The sequence below is a fragment of the Hemibagrus wyckioides genome, linkage group LG24, assembly GCF_019097595.1.
Source record: "Hemibagrus wyckioides isolate EC202008001 linkage group LG24, SWU_Hwy_1.0, whole genome shotgun sequence".
Lineage (NCBI taxonomy): Eukaryota > Metazoa > Chordata > Actinopteri > Siluriformes > Bagridae > Hemibagrus > Hemibagrus wyckioides.
The window spans coordinates 2,198,465-2,224,491 of NC_080733.1; the positions used below are offsets into that span (position 1 = coordinate 2,198,465).

Below are 26,027 nucleotides of genomic sequence, written 5' to 3' on the forward strand. Positions count from 1 at the left end.
CCCTTCACAACAGTTGGCCAGAAGACGAACATCCTCCAGGAGGTAGATGAATCAGTTTCAATGTCAATAATCAAAAGAAGCTTTCACAAAACAAATACAGAGGGTTTACCACAAGATGAAAATCATTAATATGCCTTTAAAAACAGATTAGAGACCAGATTAGAGTTTGCCAAAAACATTTTAAAAAGTGATCTGCTATCATCCTATAGACAAATGTGTAATTGATAAAAACAGGAACAAATATTAATTTGTAAAGACACCAATTATCACTCACAGATTTTAGTTTATTTGAAATAAGAGTCAGTAGGTAACCCTCTATCCGTGCAGCTCTATCACTTTTTTAAATAACTATTTATAAAATTAATCGGATTTGGAATTATTTAAAGACTTGGAAGGTGCAAAAACATTTTCATTCATCCATCCATCCATTTTCTATACCCGCTTTACTCCTAATTAGGGTCACAGGGATCTGCTGGAGCCTATCCCAGCACACATTGGGCAAAAGGCAGGGGTACACCCTGGACAGGTCCAAAACACCTCCCTTAAACATAAATGATCACACACAAAGATCATTATGTTGTCATGAGTTACAGCTTCTTAGAAAATCAGCACCTATAAATATTAATGTAAAAATGGGTTCCTTGAGACAAGATGCAGATTCATATGTACACAGTTTAATGACAAAATTACACACACACACATGTACACACACACTTGGACTACTTGAGTAGCAGCAATGCATAAAGAAAAATGTTTTCATCCACTTTGAAAGCATATGTGGCAGACACTGCAGCATCATGGATGATGTCTGACTGATGGCTCCAGGAGCAGCTCCAGGCCCTGCTCTGAGCTCAGTCAGAGGACCACGAGATACTGCAGAGCCTGGTCCAACTAGCGGGTACTCCAGAAGTAGCCCTGACAGCCACCATAACCATGCTCCATGTCGTGCTCTCAAAGCTGGGAATGCAGGACAACTCCAAAGCATTTGTCAAGCTCTTGGAAACAGCCGCAAAAGCACGGGGTTGGCTAGAGTCACAATTGGTGTCCTACATGCTGCCTTTACTGATGCTGAAGACTGATAATTAGGAAATAATGTAAACAGAAGCCATAAATAACTAATTAGCAAGCAATTACGATAAGTTATAATAAATTATTATGATGATGATGATCATTGATATTATTATTATTATTATTATTATTATTATTATTATTATTATTATAGAAGTAGAAGAACTGGACGAGATCTCCAGAAGTTAAGCTGTGCCTCCTTCCTGAACATTGTCTCCGTATTTCCAAACTTTTTCATTTGCATACAATTGCTTTGCAATGTACAGATGCTCATGGTGCCTTCAGTTGTTTGGATATTCACCTCAGATTAAAGGAACTTGAGGAGATGCATGTTTTTACTCAGGACATGGCTGAGTTTTCAACCTATGTAACATATTACTGATACTGTTAAAACTGTTTAAACCCCAAAAGGACCCAACACATTAAAGATATAATTATCTGTCAGTGATTGAAGTATTTGTTTTTCCAGTCTTTGCTATCGAGACGAATTTAAGCTGGAAAGCAAGCGGAACCTTCATTGAAGTAGATGTTCACACACGAACTGATTTTAGGGTGGGACGTTTTGTTTATTAGACGTTAGTGTGTTTCGGCGTTTATGTATCAGTAATTTTACAGCCGCTTATTTGTGTTGTTTTCTTCAACACCTTTTAAAAGACAGTATGTATAAACAATCCTCGCTAGATTTAGATCACAAACCAACACCCAAACCACCAGACACCACCTTTCAGAAGAATGGAGAGAAAAACAGTCCCATAAGCGTAATTCTGGTTAGTTCAGGAAGCCGAGGGAACAAACTGCTCTTTCGATATCCGTTTGTGAAAGTGTCCGAAAACATGTCCTCAACTGCAAGTAAGTGTCCTGTTAAATCTCTGATTTGTGGTCCTGGTGCTGTGCTTCAACAGCAGTGTGTCCTAGCTATATCCAGCTGTTTCATGTAAAAAAGGATCTTGGACCAGTTGAAACAAACTCATCTGATCACTGATTGATGGGAATAATAGTGACCAGTCATTGGTTAATGGGAATAATGCTGATCAGTGATTGGTTAATGGGAATATTGGTGATCAGTGCTTAGTTAATGGGAATATTGGTGATCAGTGCTTAGTTAATGGGAATATTGGTGATCAGTGCTTAGTTAATGGGAATAATGGTGATCAGTGATTGGTTAATGGGATTATAGGTTCACCATTCAAGAACAGCAGAGTCAGACTTTACACCCTGTTGGTGAATAAGCCAGACCTGCTCTCTCAACTCATTTAAGCAGCAGCTGAGGAGCTGCCCTTAGCGCAGGAGAGTCTCTATTGTCTGCTCAGAAGTCATTGGATTTGTCGATAAACCCCCAAGTTCCTAACTCTAAAGAGTCACTGAGGTAAATCTATGCACCATCCAGCTGCCTCTGTTGGGTCTGTGAGCAAAACATTTACCCCATTATGACTCAGGTGTTTTCTTCCTTAATTGTAAGTCACTTAATATTGTGTAAATGTCAGCTGTGTAAGCATCAGTTTCTGTTTGTTTAAAGCAAAACAGCGAAGTCCCTATGCGCTGAGGACCACAGGTGATTCCACCGAGGACCAAGATGGAGATTCACGGTACTGTGCTCTGTGACTCTTTAATGTTGATGCCTTTTGAATGATGTATAAGTTGAATTTCACCAACATTTTTATCAATTCAATGGAATAGAATAGGACGTAATTCATCTCTGAAATCCTCATGATGTGGTCTAAACATATCAGTAGGACAGTTGAAAGCTGAAAGCTCTGAAAGCAATGTAACATGTTTCTGGAGTCATCAGAGCGCTGGAATTTAAGCTCTTGAGTCAGGATTTTTCAGGTGTGTAATTAAAATGAGTCGTTAGTCACTTTACAGTCAATTAAAAAAAGGTGACATTTTCTATTTATCTGTTTTTTGTCCTGATTTTGCTAAAGGAAGTTTAATATTTGATGTGTTATGCTCTCACATTGGTCTCATGCACATGAACTGCTTTTGGATATCCCACATGATTCAGTCACATAGTTTTAAGCCTTCACCTGAACAGCCAGGTCTCGGTCCTGCTACATTTTACTGTAAAGTACCAACATCCTCAGGAGATTTCACAGGTTTCAGTGGTTGACGAGGACACTACGTGAATCGAGCACACCTGCTCGACATAATCCAGCCTAGTTATTAGAAACATGTTTAAATTACTTGTTAGTATAAGCAAAGCAATCACGCTTTGATTATAGATGTAATGTGTAATACACTATATTGTCAAATTTTGGATTGTCTGCTTTTACCTGCACGTGAATGTAATATGGAGTTGTCCCCCCCTTTGCAGCTATAACAGCTTCATCTCTTCTGGGATGGATTTCCACAAGGTTTAGGAGTGTGTTTATGGGAATTTTGTGACCGTTCCTCTAGAAGCGTATTTGTGAGGTCAGACACTGATGTTGGATGAGAAGGTCTGGCTCACAGTCTCCGCTCTAATTCATCCCAAAGGTGTTCTGTGGGGTTGAGGTCAGGACTCTGAGCAGGACAGTCAAGTTCCTCCACACCAAACTCACTCATCCATGTCTTTATGAACCTTGCTTTGGTCACTGGTGTGCAGTCATGTTGGAACAGGAAGGGGTCATCCCCAAACTGTTCCAACAAAGTTGGGTGCAGGAATTGTCCAAAATGTCTTGGTGTGCTGAAGCATTAAGAGTTCCTTTCACTGGAACCGACCCAACCCCTGAAAAACAACCCTACACCATAATCCCCCCCCACACACACACACACCCACACCCACAAACACAAACTTCACACTTGGCACAATGCATTCAGGCAAGTACTGTTCTCCTGGCAACCACCACGCCCAGACTTATCCATCTGAATGCCAGACAGAGAAGTGTGATTCTTCACTTCAGAGAACATGTCTCCACAGCTCTAGAGTCCAGTGGAGGCGTGCTTTACACTACTGCCCCCGACACTTTGCATTACACAGCTCCACTGCCATGAAAACCCATTCCATGAAGCTCTCTACACACTGTTCTTGAGCTCATCTGAAGGCCACATGAAGTTTAGAGGTCTGTAGCTATTGACTCTGCAGAAGGTTGGCATCTTCTATGCACTGTGCGCCTCAGCATTCGCTGACCCCGCTCTGTGATTTTATGTGGCCTATCACTTTGCAGCCGAGTTGCTGTTGTTCCCAATTACTTCCACCTTGTTATAATACCACTAACAGTTGACCATGGAATATTTGATAATGAGGAAATTTCATGAATTGCACAGGTAGAAACCTATCACAGAACCACACTTGAATTCGCTGAGCTCCTGAGAGCGACCCATTCTTTCACTAATATTTGTAGAAGCAGACTACATCTCCAGGTGCTTGATTTTATACACCTGTGGCCATGGAAGTGATTAGAACATCTGAATTCTCTGAACAACCACACACTTTATTTTTCAGCGCTGTTCCGTGTCAGTGGTTTATACTCAGGGATGAGTTTTTCTGTATTTTTGGTCCCAGTCTCAGGAACTGTATCTCTTCATATACTGTGGTGATTATTTTAGATTCATCAGTACCCTGTGTATTGGCATGTACTTCAGACTGCTTTTAATTCTTAGATGTGGATTTATTAAACTATTTCTTGAAGCAATGTTCAAACGCTGAGTTAAGCCCTTAAGTTTTCCTCCTGCTGCTTGGTCTCATCTTCTCCAGGTGTGAGAGCTGAGAAGATTTTTTTATTACATGTCATTTTACATTCCAACCAAGAAGTGTTTAAAAATCTTTTCCTGTCCAAATAATACTTAATATACCCTGTGACTTATTTTTACTTAATGTTAAAGAAATATTAATGAACTTGTCCTCAGCTTGTAGTGTTTATTAGAGCTAGCAGTTCTGTTTATGCCGCTGCTGTGTCACATCGTGCTTAACTGGATGTTTATTAGTCATCAGAGAAACTGAGCTGAGTCATGTTTTCTGCAGCACAAAAAATTGGTCATGTTTGAAATCAAGCCAATTAATGGACAAATAAGATAAGGCAGAATGTGTTGGGCAAAATTTCCAAACTATTAATATCAATAGAATAATGATGTTTAATAGAAACTCATTATAAATAAAAAAAAATTCATTATAAATAATAATTCTATTTTGTTGCTGGTGCTAGTTTATTTTTTTGTTTGCATTTAAATAAGATGACAATATCTTAGTTTTTTTTCTTTAAATATGCAGTAGCTATAAATCCACATATAATGTACAGTTAATGTGTTCATCTGCACTGAATGTAGCATTTGTGATTTAGCCTTTGCACTGGTTCACTTTTATACACTATTATACTGCCCTATTATACAAGTAATGTTTCTTTTTTTTCTTTGATTTTTTTGTTTATTCCCATAGTTTTCATAGGTTCGATATATATATATTAATATTAGTTTTCATAGGTTCGAGATTATATATATATAATATCTCAAACTATTTTTATATATGTTGTCATATATATATATATATATATATATATATATATGTATAGATAGATAGATAGATAGATTCTGATTCTAGTTGTATTAGTTGATGATTAGATTAGATTAGTAGATGACTGTCATAGAGATTCCTGTAGTTTAATCCGTCTGAGAAAGGTCATCACTTCTTGAGAAATTTCTTTGTAACCTGCTGATTTGGTGAAACTTGTTTGCTGCCATTTTCTTTTTTCTTGTATTTCTTTTTTACGGCCATGTTCCCATTTCAGAGAACAAACTCCATTAACTGATGAACAGTTGGTAGCAGGGTAAGATGAAATCATTTGAAACCACATTTTCCTTCCCCCCCTCTAGAACACCTCGGCTTTATTCATGAACCTTTTCCTTTCTGCTGCCTTTTAGTTGCAGTTGAATGTGTCCTGAAGCTCAGTCGGATCACGGTGTATAATTACGCTCAATTGTTACAGTTAATATTTTACAAAGTCAATTTATACCTTAAATTATACCAATTATACCTTCATTGCTCGAGTTAATAGCAAAAAAAATGGTGTAAGGTGAATGCTCACAATCTGTTCACATATCCCACAAATATTTTGTTTCTATTCCTTCTTTCTGGCAAAATAATTTCTCTTCTAATTGAGGTTAAAGGTCTTTGTAGGACAACGAGTTTTTTCAGCACTGGGCCTTTCTGGGGGTCGAATCAGCTCTTTAATGAATGTCTTAAACAGATAAAGCCCAAGCAGAGGAAACATGAGTCTATAATCTCTACCAGTGTTTCTTCTCTTATGAAAACACTACTTCTTATGTTATGCTTAATTCAATTAATTTGAACGTCCTTCTTCTCTATGTTCCCCTGTTAGGGGTTTAACTTCATATGTCTTCCTGCTAAACAGTTTCTTATCCAATCACTTTGTTAAATAGGTTTTTAAAATATTAACTCCTGCTTTATTTCCAGTGTAATTCTGCTGATTACTTATTGATTTTGTTCTGCCTTTTATTCTCATTAAAGCTTCTCTGATATCATTCTCGCGACCATCTTGGCCACCAAGTCTGACATGTGCGGCAAAAAGTTTGAACTGAAGATCGATAATGTTCGCTTTGTGGGACATCCAACTCTCCTGCAGTCACCACACACCAGTCAGGTTAGAAACCGAACTGAATTACAATTAAAAACTGCACTGAAAAAAAAAATCAACAAACATGACCATATCAGCTTAACTCAGTCCTGAGGTCTGGGCCATGTTGCAGACAGGAGAGCTGCTGGAAAAGATGGCTTTCTGGCTTAAAGCGCCACCTACTGGTCGAAATGTTCACTCTCGATTCTACTCGTCTCTACAGCCGCCCTGTTTAATCTCTACAGAGCAGTAGCTTGTAAAAACAGTATATAATACAGTCTACTGATTACTCAGCTTCTGTTAACTCTTTTTATTCATATCTATCAACAAAAGTTCGTTTTAATAATATTTTTCAGAAGCATCTTTACTTCCAGAAAATAATAATAATAATCCTTCAGCTGCATTATCTGTAGAGATTATTTTTCTGTTCAACATTTTATGCAGTCTTACTGTCAGTGTAAATGAGATTTAAATACAGCTCACATAAATATTTGTCATTATGGAAGTTTATTATTTGAAAAAGGAGACAATGTGGATGTTTTATTAGCGAGTAGCTAATGGCTAAAGTGTTTGAGGATTTAAAAAAGACAGAAATGATGCGTAATATTTCAGCAGTATCTTTAATACGCTCAGAGCATGAGACTCATTTTGTGAAAGGCTTTATTTAAGTGTCCATCACTTCAATCTGTTATATATTTCACATGCAACTGTAGCAGGATTATTGCCAAAAGCTAAAAACTAATTTGTCTTTTTTCTTCTTCTTCTTCTTCTTCTTCTTCTTTTTTTTTTGTAGGTTTCCAAAACAGATCCTTCACCAAAAAGAGAAATGCCGACCATGATCTTGTTTAGCGTTGTGTTCGCATTAAGGGTAAGAAAATGCTGACTCATGACAAGCTCTGTTTTTTAATCGTGTTCTAGAAGATGAACTGAATCAGCTTTTTTGAATTAAACTGAAAGAGGAGTTTGCATTTCCAGTAAGGGAGTGGGCTCTGATAAGCCTCTGCTAACTGACTATCAGAGCTACAGGCAGTCACTGTGCCCTGCCCTGCCCCGACACTGCCCCCACACTGCCCCCCACAGTGACACACAGCATCACATAATGCTTAGTCAACCCTCATGACACCAGAGCTCATATCTGACACCTACATGTCCACTTCCCCTCCCTCGAACCGAGCGTCAACCGTGACTCAGCAAAAACACCTACTTGCTTCCTTAAACTGCTTTTCACTAAAAAAAATGTATATTTTATAATATTTTGAATAATTGTGTAACATAACCCTCTATATCAGCACTGCTACTTTTGTACTTAAACATACACTCTTAGTTTACAAAAACAAAAACTTCAGGGTGCTAATAAAAATGCATTTTTACTTCATTTTAATTTGCTCTGCTGGAATCAATAACAAATTGTTTCTCCTTTAGAAATATAGTTTAAGTAGAAGCTTTTAAGAATCTGTGAGAAATCCATTTTCCTTTAAAATATTTCTCGCCTCAGAATCGTGGTCTTGTGGCGCATATTAATAAATATTTGAGATATCTGTTGATTGAAGCTGTAGTTATTCATGTACAGTGATCACAGCAGTATTTACTACGTCACCGTCACTGTGTACAATAAATCTATAAACAAGTTCTTTAGCTCTTTAGATCAGTGAATGAAAATATCACATAAATGTCCATTATCTTCCATCCAAGCGCTTTACTCTGCTGATATTTTTATACAGCCGATGGATAATTATTTATAATGCAGTGCATAATGCTGTACAGCTTTAATTGCTAATTCTATTAAATAGTATGGCTATAGCTTAATGACTTGTGATGTGACAACATGTTACGTAGAGCAGTAATGCTGCTAAATACTCTTCATGTAATTAAAAAGAAAAACTATTATTATGGATACAAAAGTTTATACCCCCCTGTTAAAATGGCAGGTTTTTGTAAGGGAAAAAAATTAAATCAACATAAAATTACAAAGTGAAATGATGGCGTATAAAATTAAATGAAAATCAATCAGAAACATTTTATGGAAAATAAGGAAAAAAAAGAAAATGACGACAATTTGGTTATGTAATTGTGCACAAGCTTTTATAATGTGCCTGTGTTCAGAATGAACCAATCAAATTCAGTCTCCTGTTCAAAAGTAATTGAGTGTCTAAGTGGCTGAAAATCACCAAACATCATTAAAACCACAGCTGGCATCATGTGTTGTGGACAGATCAGACCAAACTTTGTGTTCATTGGCAGCAAAAAAACAAACTGCACACAGGATCTCCAAGTGAAAAATACGGAGCTGCTTTAATGACACTTTAGGGCTGTTTCATGGCTGCTGGTTCAGGGGCACTTTTAAAGACTGATGGATCTTCTAAATACCAGAATATTTCGGCCCATATCCTGGTTTTCTCTGCTAGGAAGTGTAAACTTAGCCATAGACAGGACTTGGTTATTTCTAAACCAACACAGAGTCATCTGTGTCTCCTAGCCTCCTTTGCTGTCTGTGTGGGAGGGACCATACCCTGTCTATCATAGTAATACTAACCAATTGTAGGTGTCTGTGAGCTCATGTACCACTTTCCTCTGAGTTTCAGTCCTTGTATTAGTTTTTTATTATTATTTTATTTTCATGAATGATGGCAATAATTCTGGAGGGAAGTGTACAACTCGTATAGCTATAAACAAGGTTTCTTCTTGAGTTTGGTCTCATTAATTTTTCCAGACTTTTTCTGTTTACTTCTCACACTTCCCCTGTCATATTTGTCTCTTTGCTGCCCCCTGCAGGCCAATGCAGACCCCTCTGTGATCAGTTGCATGCACAACCTGTCCAGACGCATCGCCATCGCCCTGCAGCATGAGGAGCGACGATGCCAGTACCTCACCAGAGAGGCCAAACTCATGCTGGCTGTGCAGGATGAGCTCACCACCATGACCGAGAGTGAGGGTCTTTCAGTGTGTACAGCACACAACTCAAGCTTTCTGTCATTCTCTTTTCCATTCTTTAACTTCCTCTTATTGTTTGTGCCATACATTATGACATTATCATTTTCCCGAGTTCATAAGTTCGCATCCACATGATCACAGAGAACATCATTGGCTGTGCTCTCTGAGTGAGAGGGGCATACTTTCTCTCCTATCAATCACAGCAACATTAGCCAATCACGGGCATCCGCAAGCTCGCATGCGGAAATAGTGCTTTATGTTACACCACCCTGCACCGTAGTTTAGAAAATATGTGTGTGACAGCTTCACGTGTCTCAGAGGAAGCACATCAACTCCTAGATTGATAGCCTTCATATGATGGGGGAGATTTCAGTGGGTGAGGCTACCAGTTGGTGGATGGCCAAAGTCTAAATTGGGGAGAATTTTATTTTTTTTTTTATGTACATCACCTGATCCTTTCTTGTTCACGTTTACAGCGGACGGCACTCTGCAGTCTCCTTTTCGACATATTCTCCCAAAGTGTAAACTGGCCAGAGACCTAAAGGAAGTCTATGACAGGTAGGCATGTGTGTTTTTTGTTTTGTTTTTTTGTCCATGAAACAGCACACACTGCTTACTTTTTCTAGCATGAAGATATTTGTGAAAGGCAATTTCTTGTGTGCTTCACCTCAGTCTCTGTACAACCGGAGTGGTGCGACTTCACATCAACAACTGGCTGGAGGTCAGCTTCTGTCTGCCCCACAAGATCCATCGTGTTGGAGGGAACCACATTCCCCCAGATGCCTTGGAACGCAGTCTTAAGGCCATTCGGTAAGATGGAATGTTTTATTGTGTAGAGAGAGTGTTGAAAGTGGGGTAGAATACACCCCCTAGTGGTCAGAGCCTGACAATCTTTACACTCTGTCTCACTTAGTTCATTATTTAGACCATTTATTACTCAGTAGAGTTGAGTACACACTCTCACACACATACCCCAAATCTTATTTCTTTAAATAAAAAATATTTATTTTTTAATATTTTTATTTTAATATTTATTAATAATAATAGATTTTTTCAGTTGTCTGGGTTTTTTATTTATTATTTTTTTAAAAACATGATTTAGCTTTTAAACTCCTACAGGTGTTTATATGACTGGTCCTGTAGCTCTGTGTGTGTGTTGGTGTAGAAGGGTAAAGGGTTTAACTGCAGGCTGTATGATGTCCATATGATAACTATGGAATTATTAGCATCTTAAAGGACACTGGACAAACTAGACATTACTGTATAAAATAAATCTTAGAAACAGTTCTGAAAATTTCCACTCAAGCTGTTGGTGAAGCTGTTTATTTTTCCTCTGAGAAAAATCAGTTTAATAAAAATCTAATGAGAATTGAGAATGAGAAACATTTTTGATGAATTAAAATTTTCTCTTTAAAATTCACATACAGCATTAGAAAAATTGTACATTTGTAGTCTTCCGGAAAGCTTTTTTGATGTTTTTGACCACTTCCTTACCATCCATCGGCATAAAAAACAAGATTTAAACACAAGAGACTGATTCTTGACTTCCTCAAGGGAAGTAATGAAAATCATATAAAATGATCTCTCCTGTTAGAAGAAAATTTTAACGATGACAAATATACATCCTTATGAACACAGAGATGGTCGTGGTACAGAAAAATAAAAATATCCAATTCCAGTGAGAACCTTGATATACTTGTGTTGAAATAAATGCAGTGTTAAAATAAGACCTGTCTTGATATTGTGTGTATTGACAGTGTTATTACAGCTGACTGTATGTTGCCCCTGTAGGCCGTATCATGCACTGCTGCTGCTGGACAGTGAGAAAGCTCTGCTGGATCAACTCCCACTCGACTGCTCTCCTGCTCTCTTACGACTGGTCAAGATCTGTTCAGCCATGAAGAACCTGCAGCAGCTAGCACAAGACGCTGACCTGGCGCTCCTGCAGGTGAACAATCACCTCATACTGAAAATAATAAAAATACCTCATACTCTACTGAAAATAATAATAATAATAATAATAATAATAATAATAATAATAGCTTGTTCTCTACTGAATAATACGTCATTCTCTACTGAAAATAATAATAATAATAATAATAATAATAATAATAATAATAGCTTGTTCTCTACTGAATAATACCTCATTCTCTACTGAAAATAATAATAATAATAATAATAATAATAATAGCTTGTTCTCTACTGAATAATACCTCATTCTCTACTGAAAATAATAAAAATACCTCATACTCTACTGAAAATAAAAATACCTCATTCTCTACTAAAAATAATAATAATACCTCATTCTCTACTGAAAATAATAATAATAATAATAGCTTGTTCTCTACTGAATAATAATACCTCATACTCTACTGAAAATAATAATAATAATAGCTTGTTCTCTACTGAATAATAATACTTCATACTCTACTGAAAATAATAATACCTCATTCTCTACTGAAAATAATAATAATAATAATAATAATAGCTTGTTCTCTACTGAATAATAATATCTCATACTCTACTGAAAATAATAATACCTCATTCTCTACTGAAAATAATAATAATAATAATAATAATAGTTGCTTGTTCTCTACTGAATAATAATACCTCATACTCTACTGAAAATAATACCTCATTCTCTACTGAAAATAATAATACCTCATTCTCTACTGAAAATAATAATACTTCATTCTCTACTGAAAATAATAATAGCTTGTTCTCTACTGAATAATAATACTTCATACTCTACTGAAAATAATACCTCATTCTCTACTGAAAATAATAATAATACCTCATTCTCTACTGAAAATAATAATAATAATAGCTTGTTCTCTACTGAATAATAATACCTCATTCTCTACTGAAAATAATAATAATAATACCTCATTCTCTACTGAAAATAATAATAATAATAGCTTGTTCTCTACTGAATAATAATACCTCATTCTCTACTGAAAATAATAATAATAATACCTCATTCTCTACTGAAAATAATAATAATAATACCTCATTCTCTACTGAAAATAATAATAATTAGCTTGTTCTCTACTGAATAATACCTCATTCTCTACTGAAAATAATAATAATAATAATAATAATAATAGCTTGTTCTCTACTGAATAATAATACCTCATTCTCTACTGAAAATAATAATAATAATAATAATAATAATAATAGCTTGTTCTCTACTGAATAATACCTCATTCTCTACTGAAAATAATAATAATAATACCTCATTCTCTACTGAAAATAATAATAATAATAATAATAATAATAGCTTGTTCTCTACTGAATAATAATACCTCATTCTCTACTGAAAATAATATTAATAATAGCTTGTTCTCTACTGAATAATACCTCATTCTCTACTGAAAATAATAATAATAATAATAGCTTGTTCTCTACTGAAAATAATACCTCATTCTCTACTGAAAATAATAATAATAATAATACCTCATTCTCTACTGAAAATAATAATAATAATAATAGCTTGTTCTCTACTGAATAATAATACCTCATACTCTACTGAAAATAATAATACCTCATACTCTACTGAAAATAATAATAATAATAATACCTCATACTCTACTGAAAATAATAATACCTCATACTCTACTGAAAATAATAATACCTCATTCTCTACTGAAAATAATAATAATAATAATAATAATAATAATAATACCTCATTGTCTACTGGAAATATCTCATTCTCTACTGATGATAATAATAATAATAATAATAGCTTGTTCTCTACTGAAAATAATAATACCTCATTCTCTACTAAAAATAATAATAATAATAATAATAGCTTGTTCTCTACTGAATAATAATACCTCATACTCTACTGAAAGTAATACCTCATTCTCTACTGAAAATAATAATACCTCATTCTCTACTGAAAATAATAATAATAATAATACCTCATTCTCTACTGAAAATAATACCTCATTCTCTACTGAAAATAATAATAATAATAATACCTCATTCTCTACTGAAAATAATAATAATAATAATAGCTTGTTCTCTACTGAATAATAATACCTCATACTCTACTGAAAATAATAATACCTCATACTCTACTGAAAATAATAATAATAATAATACCTCATACTCTACTGAAAATAATAATACCTCATACTCTACTGAAAATAATAATACCTCATTCTCTACTGAAAATAATAATAATAATAATAATAATAATAATAATACCTCATTGTCTACTGGAAATATCTCATTCTCTACTGATGATAATAATAATAATAATAATAGCTTGTTCTCTACTGAAAATAATAATACCTCATTCTCTACTAAAAATAATAATAATAATAATAATAGCTTGTTCTCTACTGAATAATAATACCTCATACTCTACTGAAAGTAATACCTCATTCTCTACTGAAAATAATATTAATAAAACTTCATACTTCGTTAAACGTGTAAAGTAAAATTTTTCTTGCTATTTATTAAAGCCTCATAAATTATATAGCTTTTTTCTGAAATGTAAACTAATAGAAGACAGTTAGACAATTGACTTGGATGGAAGTGATTTCAGCACTGTAAAAATAAATAAAATAGCTCCACAGACCCCTGGGTGCAAAAAGACCACACTTCTGTAACCAGTGCTTTAGGGTACATGGATTTTAATTCCTGCTTAACACAGTTACTGACTGCAGCTTTTATTCTTTCTTTTAGAAACGGCAATTTAAAAAAAACATGTATTCTGCCTCAGTTAATGAAATATTGTTAAAAACGTCTTAATTAGTGCAGTATTGTGAGGAAACTATTCTTATTCCATATTATTTTGCTTACAATATTTTTTATATCAGTACAAGTTGTTTGCGCAATTTTGTCTCTCTGCTGCCCCCTACAGGTCTTTCAGATAGCTGCACAGTTGGTGTACTGGGGTAAAGCCATCATCGTGTACCCGCTCTGTGAGAACAACGTGTACATGCTATCTCCTCATGCCAACATATTTCTGTGAGTGTAACCTGCCTCAACATATTTCAATTCTCTTTAACCCTCTGATTCTTCCATGCAAAATGTTTTCTGTATGTGGGTGACGTTTCTCATCTCGTTCTAGCTACTCTCCCCTGGCAAAGAAGTTTTCCCAGCAGTTTCCTGGCTACGATCTGCCGTCCATGTTAGCGAAGTTCTCCTTACCTGTATCTCTCTCCGAGTTCAGGAACCCACTGGAGGCTTCTGTACATGAGGTCAGTATTGTATGTGAGGCAGTACGGCTGGGAAAAAGCTGATCTCTTAGTTCCTCTGTTTTTTGTTTTTTACTGTTTATCGTGTATTTTTGGGACAAAGATCAGACACATTCCATGTATCACACCTTTATTAAACATGACAAATCATACAGAGCTTATAACACACTTCTGAAGTCTCATCTCGTAATGGTATTTTTTTTTTTTTTTTTTTTTTTTTTATGAACACTGACAGGTTTTTCATAAATACTCATTCTGCTATTCTGTGGGATTTCATGCTCATCTGTCTTGGCATGAGTTTGTCATTTTGTAGAACTCTCAAATAAATAAATAAACTACTGTAACACCCAGGTGTGTGTGGAGAGAAATGGGGATGTGGAACACATTTTCTGTTCATTTCTCCTCTCCTCTCCTCTCCTCCTCTCCTCAAAGTAAAAACACCAGCACACATTTTTCTACTCTGCTGCAGCTCAACAGGGTTCCCCCGCTCACCGCCAGAGGTATTTAAATAGACCAACATTAATCACACACAGATGTATGTTCATTCATGCAATGACTCGCACCTCCTCCCTGACTCTGCCCTCCATTCACTGACAGCCCTCAAGCAAGCCTCTGCAACCACAGCTTCTTACTGGCATCTAGATCATGGACCTTCATCTTGTTCCTCATGAAAACATTCAGAGCGTAAACGAAAGATTTGCGGTGTTTTGTTAACAGAGTCGATTGTTCATGCTTTTTTTTCCCCCTGAATTGTTGAAGTATGTGTGTCGGCACAGGCACAGCTGATCCAGATGGTGGTGTGGATGCTGCAGAGGCGGCTGCTGATTCAGCTTCATACCTATGCGTGCTTGCTTGTGCCACCCAGTGAGGAACAGCCATGCTCACTGGAGGACGAGGTACAGATGGTGAACCGTGTAGCCGGACGCAGCCTCAGCACACCCACCACCCTCAGCTTCGGCTCCCCGAGTAACATCCCATTGTTGATTTAGACCAGTATAATCAGTGTAACTCACTCTCCATCTGGAGAACTTACTCAAACCCCTCTCTCCTTCTCTGTAACTAGCCAGCAGTGATGATATGACACTGACAAGCCCTAGCATGGACAACTCCAGTGCTGAGCTGCTGCCAGGAGGAGACTCTCCCCTGAACAAGAGAGTGACAGAAACCCTGTTGGCCAGTCTGACGGAGCACGAGCGCCAGGCCATCCTCAACGTGCCCGCTGCCCAAAATCCTGATGACCTGCGCATGTTCGCTAGGTAACTTCAACAGGGTTATAACGAGACATTTATTACATATAGACATATATTTAACAAGATTTGTCTTACATAAAGTCATGAAGTTCATGGTGGATATCTTTATGAAGGCTTTGCTCAACTACTGGAAATACATAAGAATATTATACACTGCTGTTCAAAAGGTTGGAATCACTGAAAATTATAGAAATTATTCATGGTTTCTGCTAGAAATAACAATTTAGTGCTTCAAACTTTCATCAAAGACTCGCTTTTGCAGCAGTTTCAGTATTTGGCATTCTAGAGTTTGGTCTGTTAAAGAAATCTGCATCAGTTACTGCATCCGCACCTGACGCAGGTTAGATTGGCTTGATTGTTTTTTTATATCCAGTCAAACTGCAACCACAGCAGCTCAATATTTCAAAAGAATCTGGTTATAAGATCTAGTAGTAGTGCTCGCCTGTCCATTACAGAGCCAAATCTGCTGGACTGCATCATTTGGAGCAGTGTTTTGGATCATTGTCCTGTTGTAGGATGAAATTGGCTCTAGTCATGCGCTGGCTATGATGTTACATAAATGTAGTTACAATGTTTCTGATACAAATTTCCCACTTTACCAGCAGCAAAGCATACTGACGTGTTTATTCCACCACTGCTGCTGGCATCAAGCTTAAATTTGTCAGTCCTTGGCACTGTTTGCAGTCTTCCTCTGTCCAGTGTCTGTTGTTTTGCCCATTTCTTAACATTTTTTTTTGTTTACTCTCCTTCTATGGCTTTTTCTTTTAAGCTCTGTCTACAAAGCCAGCCTCCTGAGCCGCTTCTTCACTGCTGATGATGAAGCCGGTGTATTGTGGTACTCTCTTTAATAAAGCTGTGAGCTGAGGACCTGTGAGGAGTGTGTTTACTCAGGTTACACACACTGATGTATTTATCCTCCCATTTCTTTGGCTATTCAAGTCAGAGCCAGGGAGAAGTACACAACTTTGTAAGACATCTAAAGAATGCTTACTCTTTGAGACCATAATCAAACAGACAAATACTCAAGTAGGCCAAAGAAGGACGGTTTTAAACAGAACAATGCAAGAGAGGTATAATAATGAATTTAACATAACACAATCACTGGATCATTGGATGGTTGCTGAAAACCTTCTGAAAACCTGCTGTTCCCAGCTATAATAGCATTTACAAACACGGACATCATCAAGATTCATTAATATGATCAGTCTGAAGTTTTACAATTTTATAATCTAAAAATGTTATTTTTTCACACACAAGGCAATTTCTGAGTGATTCCAAACAGGAGAAATGATTTAAACGAGTATTTCTCAACTAAATCTTCTGCATTATGTCTCCTGTAGGTTTTTGTCATTTGTTTGCTTTCCAGCCAAAATTCTTACCTTTCTTAATGAATATTTTCAGATTGCTGCATTACTTCAGAGGGCATCACCACCTGGAGGAGATCATGTACAATGAGAACATGCGACGTTCCCAGCTAAAGACCCTCTTCGACAAGTTCCGCAGTGTTTTAGTGGTAACCAACCACGAGGATCCTGTCATCTCACTCTTCCAGACACCGCCCGAGTAGCACAAACACCTCCACACACCAAACTGTACACTGAACTAATATTTATTACCAATACGCTGGCAGTACTACTGATCACTAGTGCTATAAATGAGATCCTAACACACAGTCAGGACGAAGATGAATGAAGGAATTCAGTTCACAAGACGTGCCTAATATACTGTATATAGCTTTTATGATATAAAATATTTATCCCTTTGTTTCATTGTTCCCTTTGTTTGTGCCTTTTCTCAGGTTGAATAATGGTTTATTATTGGCGTCTGACTGATCTGAGTGCCATCTCATTGGACAAGCCTTAAATGAATGTTCAGTTTTCTTTCCTATAATGGGATCAGGGTTAATCCCTGATGTGATAGATCATACTGTCAAACAAGCTGCACTCAAATAATTTGTACCATAATGATCATTCCAGACCAAGATACTCAAGGGTTCCAGTAAGGAAAAACAAGAAAAGAAAGATAAACACACATCTATGAAATTACTAAGCACAAGACACACTCCCAGAATGAGAGATTTATTACAGAACACTTCAAATCATTGGCTTTGACATGTGCTTATGTTTCCAAATATTCCTGGATTGTTCCTGTTATGGCAACACTTAGTTTTTTAAAACATCAAAACATCATTCCATCTTGGTCTCATGGGACATATTCACGTGCTACTGCTTGCTCTCAGCCACTCTGTCCACCACACTAACACATCGGTGACCTCGCAGGTAAAATCGTAGTGGTTTAGTGGCCCATTCTCCATGGGAGTCGATTCCAATCCGTGGAGCTGAAACCACATCTCTTTCTCCTGGTGTCACCCACTCCAAGTCCGTCTCTAGCCACATGTCAGCATCTGAGGCCAGATCTCTGCGGTCGAAGCAGCGCTGGATGTCCAGAGCCTGGCACAGCTTAGACGGGCCGTTACATAACTCTCTGTCCTTCACCGACTTGGCGCCTTCTTTACGCTTGGAAGCCCGCAGCCTCCTCATGACATCCTGACCATGGAGTGGCTCCAAGGAACGTAACAGCACAGCTGCCCCTTCTCCTACATCCAAACAGACAAGCAGAGGATAACTGTCTCTTCAAGAAAACACCACCACAAGCTCACACACACACGTCAGTGTAGTGTCATGACTAATACTTATTCACTCTATTTGTGAAATTTTTTATGATAAAGGAGCAGCAAGCCTCACCCTGGCTGGAGATGTTCATGCACAGATAGATGCCGTAAATTGGGTAGACGTAGATGGTGCCAGGCTTCATGAACATGGCCATGTTCCTTTCTGTGCACTTGCCACCAGCCGAATGTGATGCCTTGTCTTCTCCACCCAAGTAGGCCTCGGTCTCCACCACTCTGCCTCTCAGCTCTGTGCCATCAGGATGCCTGCGCACCAGCACCTTACAAACACACGTTAGATTTAATTCAGATGCCCAGTGAACACGGTTACCAGTGGCTCCTTCATCTCAGAGGAAAAACAAACACATGGTAGATAATTACACTGTCAGCAGGTGGTGCAATGGTACCATCATGCAGTAAAACCAAGGTACAAGTAACCATTTGGAACAACCTGTATATGCTATTTATGCCATTTTAGATAAAACCTATATCTATATTCAGAAATTCCAATAATATTCATGTTAATTAATACTTTTGAGGCTGAACATTGCACCAAATCTTTGGAGTATGTTAAAAAATCCTGCACTTTTCAGAGCTGCCACCATTATGGTCCAGTTTATACTACTGTCTTAATGTGAATACGGCAAATCCAAAATTCACTGACTGATGAAAATTCATTTCAACGATCGCTTTGGTGCTTGATATTGCTGAATACAAATGACTGAAAATGCATTTGTAAACCATGCATGAATTATCAAGTAATGTGACAGAGAAACAGAATGAAGTCAAGGCATTTTGTGTAATTGGTGTGTGTGTGGAAACAGGCCCCTTCTTCTCTGTGTGTACAGAATACTCGGTCACACAGGGCTGTGGGGGTCTGATAGCTCTACAGCAGGCCGGATGTCCTCCACTGTAATTGCTTTCATATGTCTCAAACCCATGCTCTTTAAAGTCCCTAAATTACAAACAGGGGCACGCTTCCAGACACAGAGGTGCACTTACAGCTGAAAGTTGTGCCACTGATTACTAATTTGGTTGCGTTTTCTGCTTAAATCGTCTACTGCTTTTTTTGTTTTATGGCTCCTGTGAGTGGAAACTTGCAGAAACGCCTGATTAGAAATCCTGCCTCCAAACTGCGTATATCTGAGGCAAGTTGTGTGTGCAGTAGTCAGTGCTTTTGAATAGATAAATACAGATAATGAGGCACTTGAAGTCAGCGGATAGCTACAAATCTGTTTGACCCAGAAAGTATATCCAGTTTCCTTTCCAGAATGTGGTAACAGTCGCTATCATGGGATTTCTGAGTGAAATCTTTTATGACAACTTATTCTTAAGAGGTAAATGTTTAGACACCTCAGATTTTACTTAGTTAATGTGGTCTAATTCAGCAATCCATAATACTGTACTCAGAAAAACTCATCCTACAACATGGAAACACTGAACTCAGAACCTCGGGCAACTTCGAGCTCACCCAGGCTCTGGCACGTGCTCAGTGACCTGATATGTAGCTTTTATTTTGTGAAAACATGTTTAACAGCTTCATAAGTTTAGATTTGTTACATAATATCATTGATTTCATCCTATTTTTACTAACATGACACCAGTGTCTTATACACAATATTGGCAAATGTTTTGGGACGTCTGCCTTTACATGCACATGAACTTTAATGACATCCCATTCTGAATCTGTAGGGTTTAATATGGAGTTGTTCCACGCTTTGCAGCTATAACAGTTTCAACTCTTCTGGGAAGGCCTTCCACTAGGTTTAGGAGTGTGTTTATGGGAATTTTTGAACATTCCTCTAGAAAAGCATTTGTGAGGTCAGGTACTGATGTTGGATGAGAAGGCCTGGCTCACAGTCTCCGCTCTAATTCATCCCAAATGTGTTCTATGAGGTTGAGGTCAGGACTCTGTGCAGGCCAGTCAAGTTCCTCCACACCAAACTCTCTTATCCATGTCTTTACGGACCTTGCTTTGGTCACTGGTGTACAGTCATGTTGGAACAGGAAGGGGTCATCCCCAAACTGTTCCCACAAAGTTGGGAGTATGAAATTGTCCAAAATGTCTTGGTATGAAGCTGAAGCATTAAGAGTTCCTTTCACTGGAACTAAGGGGCCGAGCCCAACCCCTGAAAAACACCATACCATAATCCCCCCCACCAAACTTTACACTTGGCACAATGCATTCAGGCAAGTACCGCTCTCCTGGCAACCACCAAACCCAGACTTGTCCATCTGAATGCCAGACAGAGAAGTGTGATTCTTCACTTCAGAGAACACGTCTCCACTGCTCTAGAGTCCAGTGGAGGCGTGCTTTACACCACTGCCTCTGACACTTTGCATTGCACTTGATGATGGCTTTGGATGCAGCTCCTCTGCCATGAAAACCCATTCCATGAAGCTCTTTACACACTGTTCTTGAGCTAATCTGAAGGCCACATGAAGTTTAGAGGTCTGTAACTATTGACTCTGCAGAAAGTTGGCAACTTCTTCGCACTGTGCACTGTTTCTGAACTGAAGCAGTGGACAGCATTTGGATCTGAACGCAGTTCTGAGTGCGGTGGATCAGATCATTAAGACGTGTTGATTGTGTTAAATGTATTGGTCCTATCTGATAGGAAACATTTTCCTAAAATGGCGCAAGCCAACTACAGCTGACAGCTTGGTGCTAAATAGCTTCTCATTTCTCTTGGAAATTACTTTTAGTGCTTTTGGCAATGAGGCTTGTCGTGTAAGCAGTAACCAACAGCACCATGTTCATGAGAAGGGTCTAGCTCTAGACAAAATAACAACTTCTCCAACTTTATTTCTTATTTGGTGGTGCTCAGTGATGCTGTAGATGGCTCTGTGTGGACAGCCTGTAACCCAGGAGACAGCCATGGACAGAGCCACTTGGGGATCTGTCAGCTTGTGACAGCAAGGAATTAGTGTCTATAATGACCTCAGAAACTACACTGACCTAATAGTTCCTCATGGGCCATTGATTGCTGTTATAGAAACGACATTAATTACAGTTACATTATTTACTGTCCAGTGTCACCCAAATGAAGATGGGTTCCCTTCTGAGCCTGGATCCTCTCAAGGTTTCTTCCTCATATCTTCTCAGGGAGTTTTTCCTTGCCACTGTCACCACAGGCTTGTTCATTAGGAATAAAATAAAATAGGGATAAAATAGTAAAAAAAATGTAATTTAATAATTTATTTTTATTTCTAGTTATTTTTTCCCCTCTCCTTTCTGTTTCTCTTCGTTTATAAAGCTGCTTTAAGACAATGTCCATTTTAAAAGGCACTATACGTACAAATTAATTAAATTGAAATTGAATTATTTAACCTGGACTTTGATTGATTATCAAATAATATCACCGGTTCTAAGCCCTGGTTCTGGGGTAGTTCTAATATACCCACTTCTACTTCAGCTGTGTGAGGAGGAGCAGGAAAACATTACAGACTCCAGGACAGGACCAGGGTTGGGAAACTATAGCTATAGTCTATGTTCTGTTAAGCAACTTTCTTTAGGCTGGATATTTAGCTAGCATGCTTGTTAGGTTCTAGATGAGCTAGACAGATCACCAGATCTACATGTACACATGAAAACACATTTTTTTGTTATTATAGTAGACAAAATTAGACTCATTTCAACAGTGAGTTCTGTTATAGTCTTTTTATGAGTTAGCTAATTATATTAGAAGGAAATAAACTTCCTTTCCTACATGGTGCTCTAAACTGTTAATTTTTTTTATTGGTAAATACTGATATTGAAATGTGAGGCTGGTTAACACTGAAGGAAAGCTAACTGGGCATGAAATCCTGCCCATGGCAGAGCAGATATAGTTTTTGGAGATAATTGTGGCTTGTAGATTGAGAAACAGCTATTGGATGTACTTTGGATTCTGAGTTGTTTTTATAGGTCACTGATGTAATCAAGTCTGTAAGATAGTGTGTTTCAGCTGAACAATGAAAGTGTTTCATTCTTTCTTGAACTGAGGAGTGAACAGGACTTTGGGAGTCAGTATGTGTGTGTGAACTCTAGAAATAGACCATAAATTACCTGAAACTTACCAAAGCTTGGACCCACTCTCAAAGCATCCCCTAAACAACATTCATCAGTGACGTTAGAGGAAATCAACACAATCTTTGATACAGAGCTTCACCTGATAATACCCAGCCTTTTCCATACACGCTTCCAAGCTCATCCCAATCCTGGACCTGGACTGAGGTACCTTTAGGACCAGGGATCAATACATAGAGTTTTCACAGCTTTAACACACTCACTTTAATTCAGAAAGAACTCTTAATGAGCTAATCAGCTGAATCAGCTCTGGTGTTTATCCTCAGCCACCATAAGACAAGTCACATCTCCCAAAACATCTCAGATAAACACTAAACACACTATATGACCAAAGGTTTCTGGACACCTGACCATCACATACATATGCTGGACGTCTTTAAACAAGTCAGAAGCCCATAACTGTATAAAAAGCCTTTGTTTTCTATAGCTTTACAGTTTCCCTTCACAGGATGAAGGAACAATGCCACTGTGCACAAAGACATGGTGTGTTAACCATTTCATGCAGAAATTATTTCAGAATGAATCCACATTCTTTACTTTCATGTTTTGTTTTTTACTGTAATATATGGACTAAATCAAAGAAATGACCATGAAAATATATATATATATATATATAAATCAATCAATCAAACTCCACTAGGGCTAAATTAAAATATTATCGATCAAAGTATATAAATATTATTGCCGTTTAGGACCGTTATATGAGTCAGTGTAAGAAAAAAAATCCTTTCAATTATAAAAAATAGCTTTAAAATGTGTTTATTGGGATTTAATGTAGACAATAAATATATGATAACAGAGACATGATGCAATGTAAGCAGAAAAGTTTGGTGTTATATTCTCCTTAAAAAAAAAAGGAAAAAAGCTTTAATTTAAGCCATTGCCTCAGGCATGCTCATTAAGATTAAATGTTGGAGATAAATAATAACTTATTTTTTAACTTTATTATTTTTCTTGTATGTTTCTATATTTCTGTAAAGCTGCTTTGAGACAATGTCCATTGTTAGAAAGTGCTATACAACAACGGACAACGTGCAAGACAGGGTTACGTTTGGAGGAAGAACTGGAGTGTCCTGCACTGAGCCCTGACTCTGACTCAACCCCACTGAACACCTTTGGGATGAACTGGAACACCGACTGAACCCCAGACCTCCTCACTCTTACAACATCAGTGTCTGATCTCACTAATGCTCTTGTAGCTGAATGATCACTAATCCCCACATTCACGCTCCAACATCTAGAGAAGAGTGGAGATTATTATAACAGGAAAGAGGAATAAATCCGAATGAGATGTTCAACAAGGACATATGGGTGTGATGCTCAGGGGTGCACATACTTTTGGCTGTATACTGTATTATATTCTAGTGGAAACTGGACGTGGTTAATGAACTCTGCTTCAGGAGGCATTTTTAAAATAAAGCTCTATCATCAATCCCAGTGTTTAATCCTACAAGACTGATTTTCAGCATCTAATCAGGAAGTTCTCAGTCTTCACAATGCTTACCTTACCCAGAAGGGCTTTAGCTAAATCAACACATGGCTGGTTAAAGAAGTCGGATCTCAGTCTGGATCCATCATCATGATCATCTTCACTGGGGAAGTACTGACTGCAGCTCTGCTCTTCATCCTCTCCTCGTTCTCTTCCTCCACCTCCCGGCTGATGGAGTCGCTTCTTTACTGTTTCACAAACATTAGTCTTGGGCAATAACTTTCTCTTGAGAGTCGTCATGATCCGATAATTCTCCCGTTTTTTACTTCACCTGCGCGAATAACGACACTATACTTCACTTTACAGTTCTTATCTTTCCTCATCCTGCTCGTTTTATTGTGATATTTACACTTCCACTTCCGGCATGCTCATTTCATTTACATCAACATTTATTTTTATCACATCACAGAGATCACGAGTCTGTTCTACACACTGCTTTCTCTTCATCGTAAAGCCTGCAAAGCATTGTGGGATTGTTAAAGGGACCGCAGCACGTGCGCCTCTTTCCAGAATTGTTACTATTACTAATTACTAATTACTATTACTGACACACACACACACACACACACACACACACAGTACTGTAAACATCTAAACTAAATATCTAAACATAGATTTTGTGGATGAGTCGAAGAAACTTTTGTAGTTCGATATACATTTTGGTCTGATTTGAATAAGCTCAATTTTCAGTTTAAAAGACATAAGTTGCTATTCTAATAATGATCTACACCGATCAGGCATAACATCCTGAGCAGTGACAGGTGAAGTGAATAACACTCATCATGGCACCTGTTAGCGGGTGGGATAGATTATGCAGCAAGTGAACATTTTGTCCTCAATGTTGAGGTGTTAGAAGTGAGTTTGATGAAGGGCCAAATTGTGATGTCTAGACCACTGGATCAGAGCATCTCCAAAACTGCAGCTCTTGTGGGGTGTTCCCGGTCTGCAGTGGTCAGTATCTATCAAAAGTGGTCCAAGGAAGGAACAGTGGTGAACCAGAGACAGGGTCATGGGCGGTCAAGGCTCATTGATGCACGTGGGGAGAGAAGGCTGACCCGTGTGATCCGATCCAACAGACGAGCTACTGTTGATGAAATTGCTGAAGAAGTTAATGCTGCTAAAAATGATCATTTTGTTCATGTGTTCATGTCCAAGGACAGTCTCTGGATCCCCTTTTCCCTGACCAGAATACTGCCGTTACTGAAAGACGAATGAAGGAATGTTTCATGGGTGCATTGTAGAAAGCTGTATGCTGAGTGCATTTTCCTGTCAGTCAGAGTGTAATGCAATGTTGTCTTGTTTAGTTGAGATAAGAAGCCTGTTTAAAGCACAGTGAAATTCTTTCTTCACATATCCCAGCTTTGGAAGTTGGGGTCAGAGCACAGGGTCTGCCATGATGCAGTGCCCCTGGAGCAGAGTCTGGTTAAGGGCCTCACTCAGGGGCCCAACAGTGGCAGCTTGGCTTTTATCAGAAAGCTTATTTTATGTAGTACATTGGCAGCCAACACTTGGGCTTTAACTGAACTGTTTACTCTGCAGTCACCGTCAGTCTGTCATCAACAGCAGCAGAGTGACTTCTAAATACTTGGCTTGCTGCCTCCTATCAGCCCCTGGTTCCCCTCCCGGAGGACCCCCTCACAGGGGAAGATTAACAAGAGTGAAGAACAGAAAGGGCAAAGCCGTTTCATGCCTCTTTCAAAAGAGCGTATTGAAATCCTTCCAAAGTCTTTAAAGTGGCTGGCTATGTGTTACTGCTGCTGTTGTTGAAGGAGAAGCTGGGATATACAGTGTGCTCA

General features: G+C 37.9%; 2 protein-coding genes across 3 annotated transcripts; one reads left to right on the forward strand and one right to left on the reverse strand.

Moving 5' to 3' along the window:
• The first annotated feature begins 1,615 nt into the window (after nt 1–1,615).
• On the forward strand, nt 1,616–17,778 carry nprl3 (NPR3-like, GATOR1 complex subunit). Of its 2 annotated transcripts, XM_058378097.1 has the most exons (14): nt 1,616–1,917; nt 2,585–2,654; nt 5,769–5,807; nt 6,509–6,641; nt 7,408–7,482; nt 9,387–9,540; nt 10,022–10,103; nt 10,218–10,355; nt 11,337–11,493; nt 14,419–14,525; nt 14,629–14,758; nt 15,532–15,721; nt 15,819–16,011; nt 17,407–17,778. In XM_058378097.1, the coding sequence occupies exons 1-14, from the start codon at nt 1,728–1,730 to the stop codon at nt 17,570–17,572; spliced, it is 1,824 nt and encodes a 607-aa protein (XP_058234080.1). In that variant the 5' UTR covers nt 1,616–1,727; the 3' UTR covers nt 17,573–17,778. The 2 variants fall into 2 exon arrangements, with proteins under 2 accessions (XP_058234080.1, XP_058234081.1); XM_058378098.1 differs by lacking the exon at nt 5,769–5,807.
• Nucleotides 17,779–18,062: 284 nt separating this feature from the next.
• mpg (N-methylpurine DNA glycosylase) lies at nt 18,063–24,683 on the reverse strand. Its single transcript, XM_058378099.1, has 3 exons — nt 24,247–24,683; nt 18,750–18,954; nt 18,063–18,601 (listed from the first exon to the last, which is right to left on the reverse strand). Exons 1-3 carry the CDS (start codon nt 24,469–24,471, stop codon nt 18,228–18,230), a joined length of 804 nt encoding a protein of 267 aa, XP_058234082.1. The 5' UTR covers nt 24,472–24,683; the 3' UTR covers nt 18,063–18,227.
• Nucleotides 24,684–26,027: the final 1,344 nt, after the last annotated feature.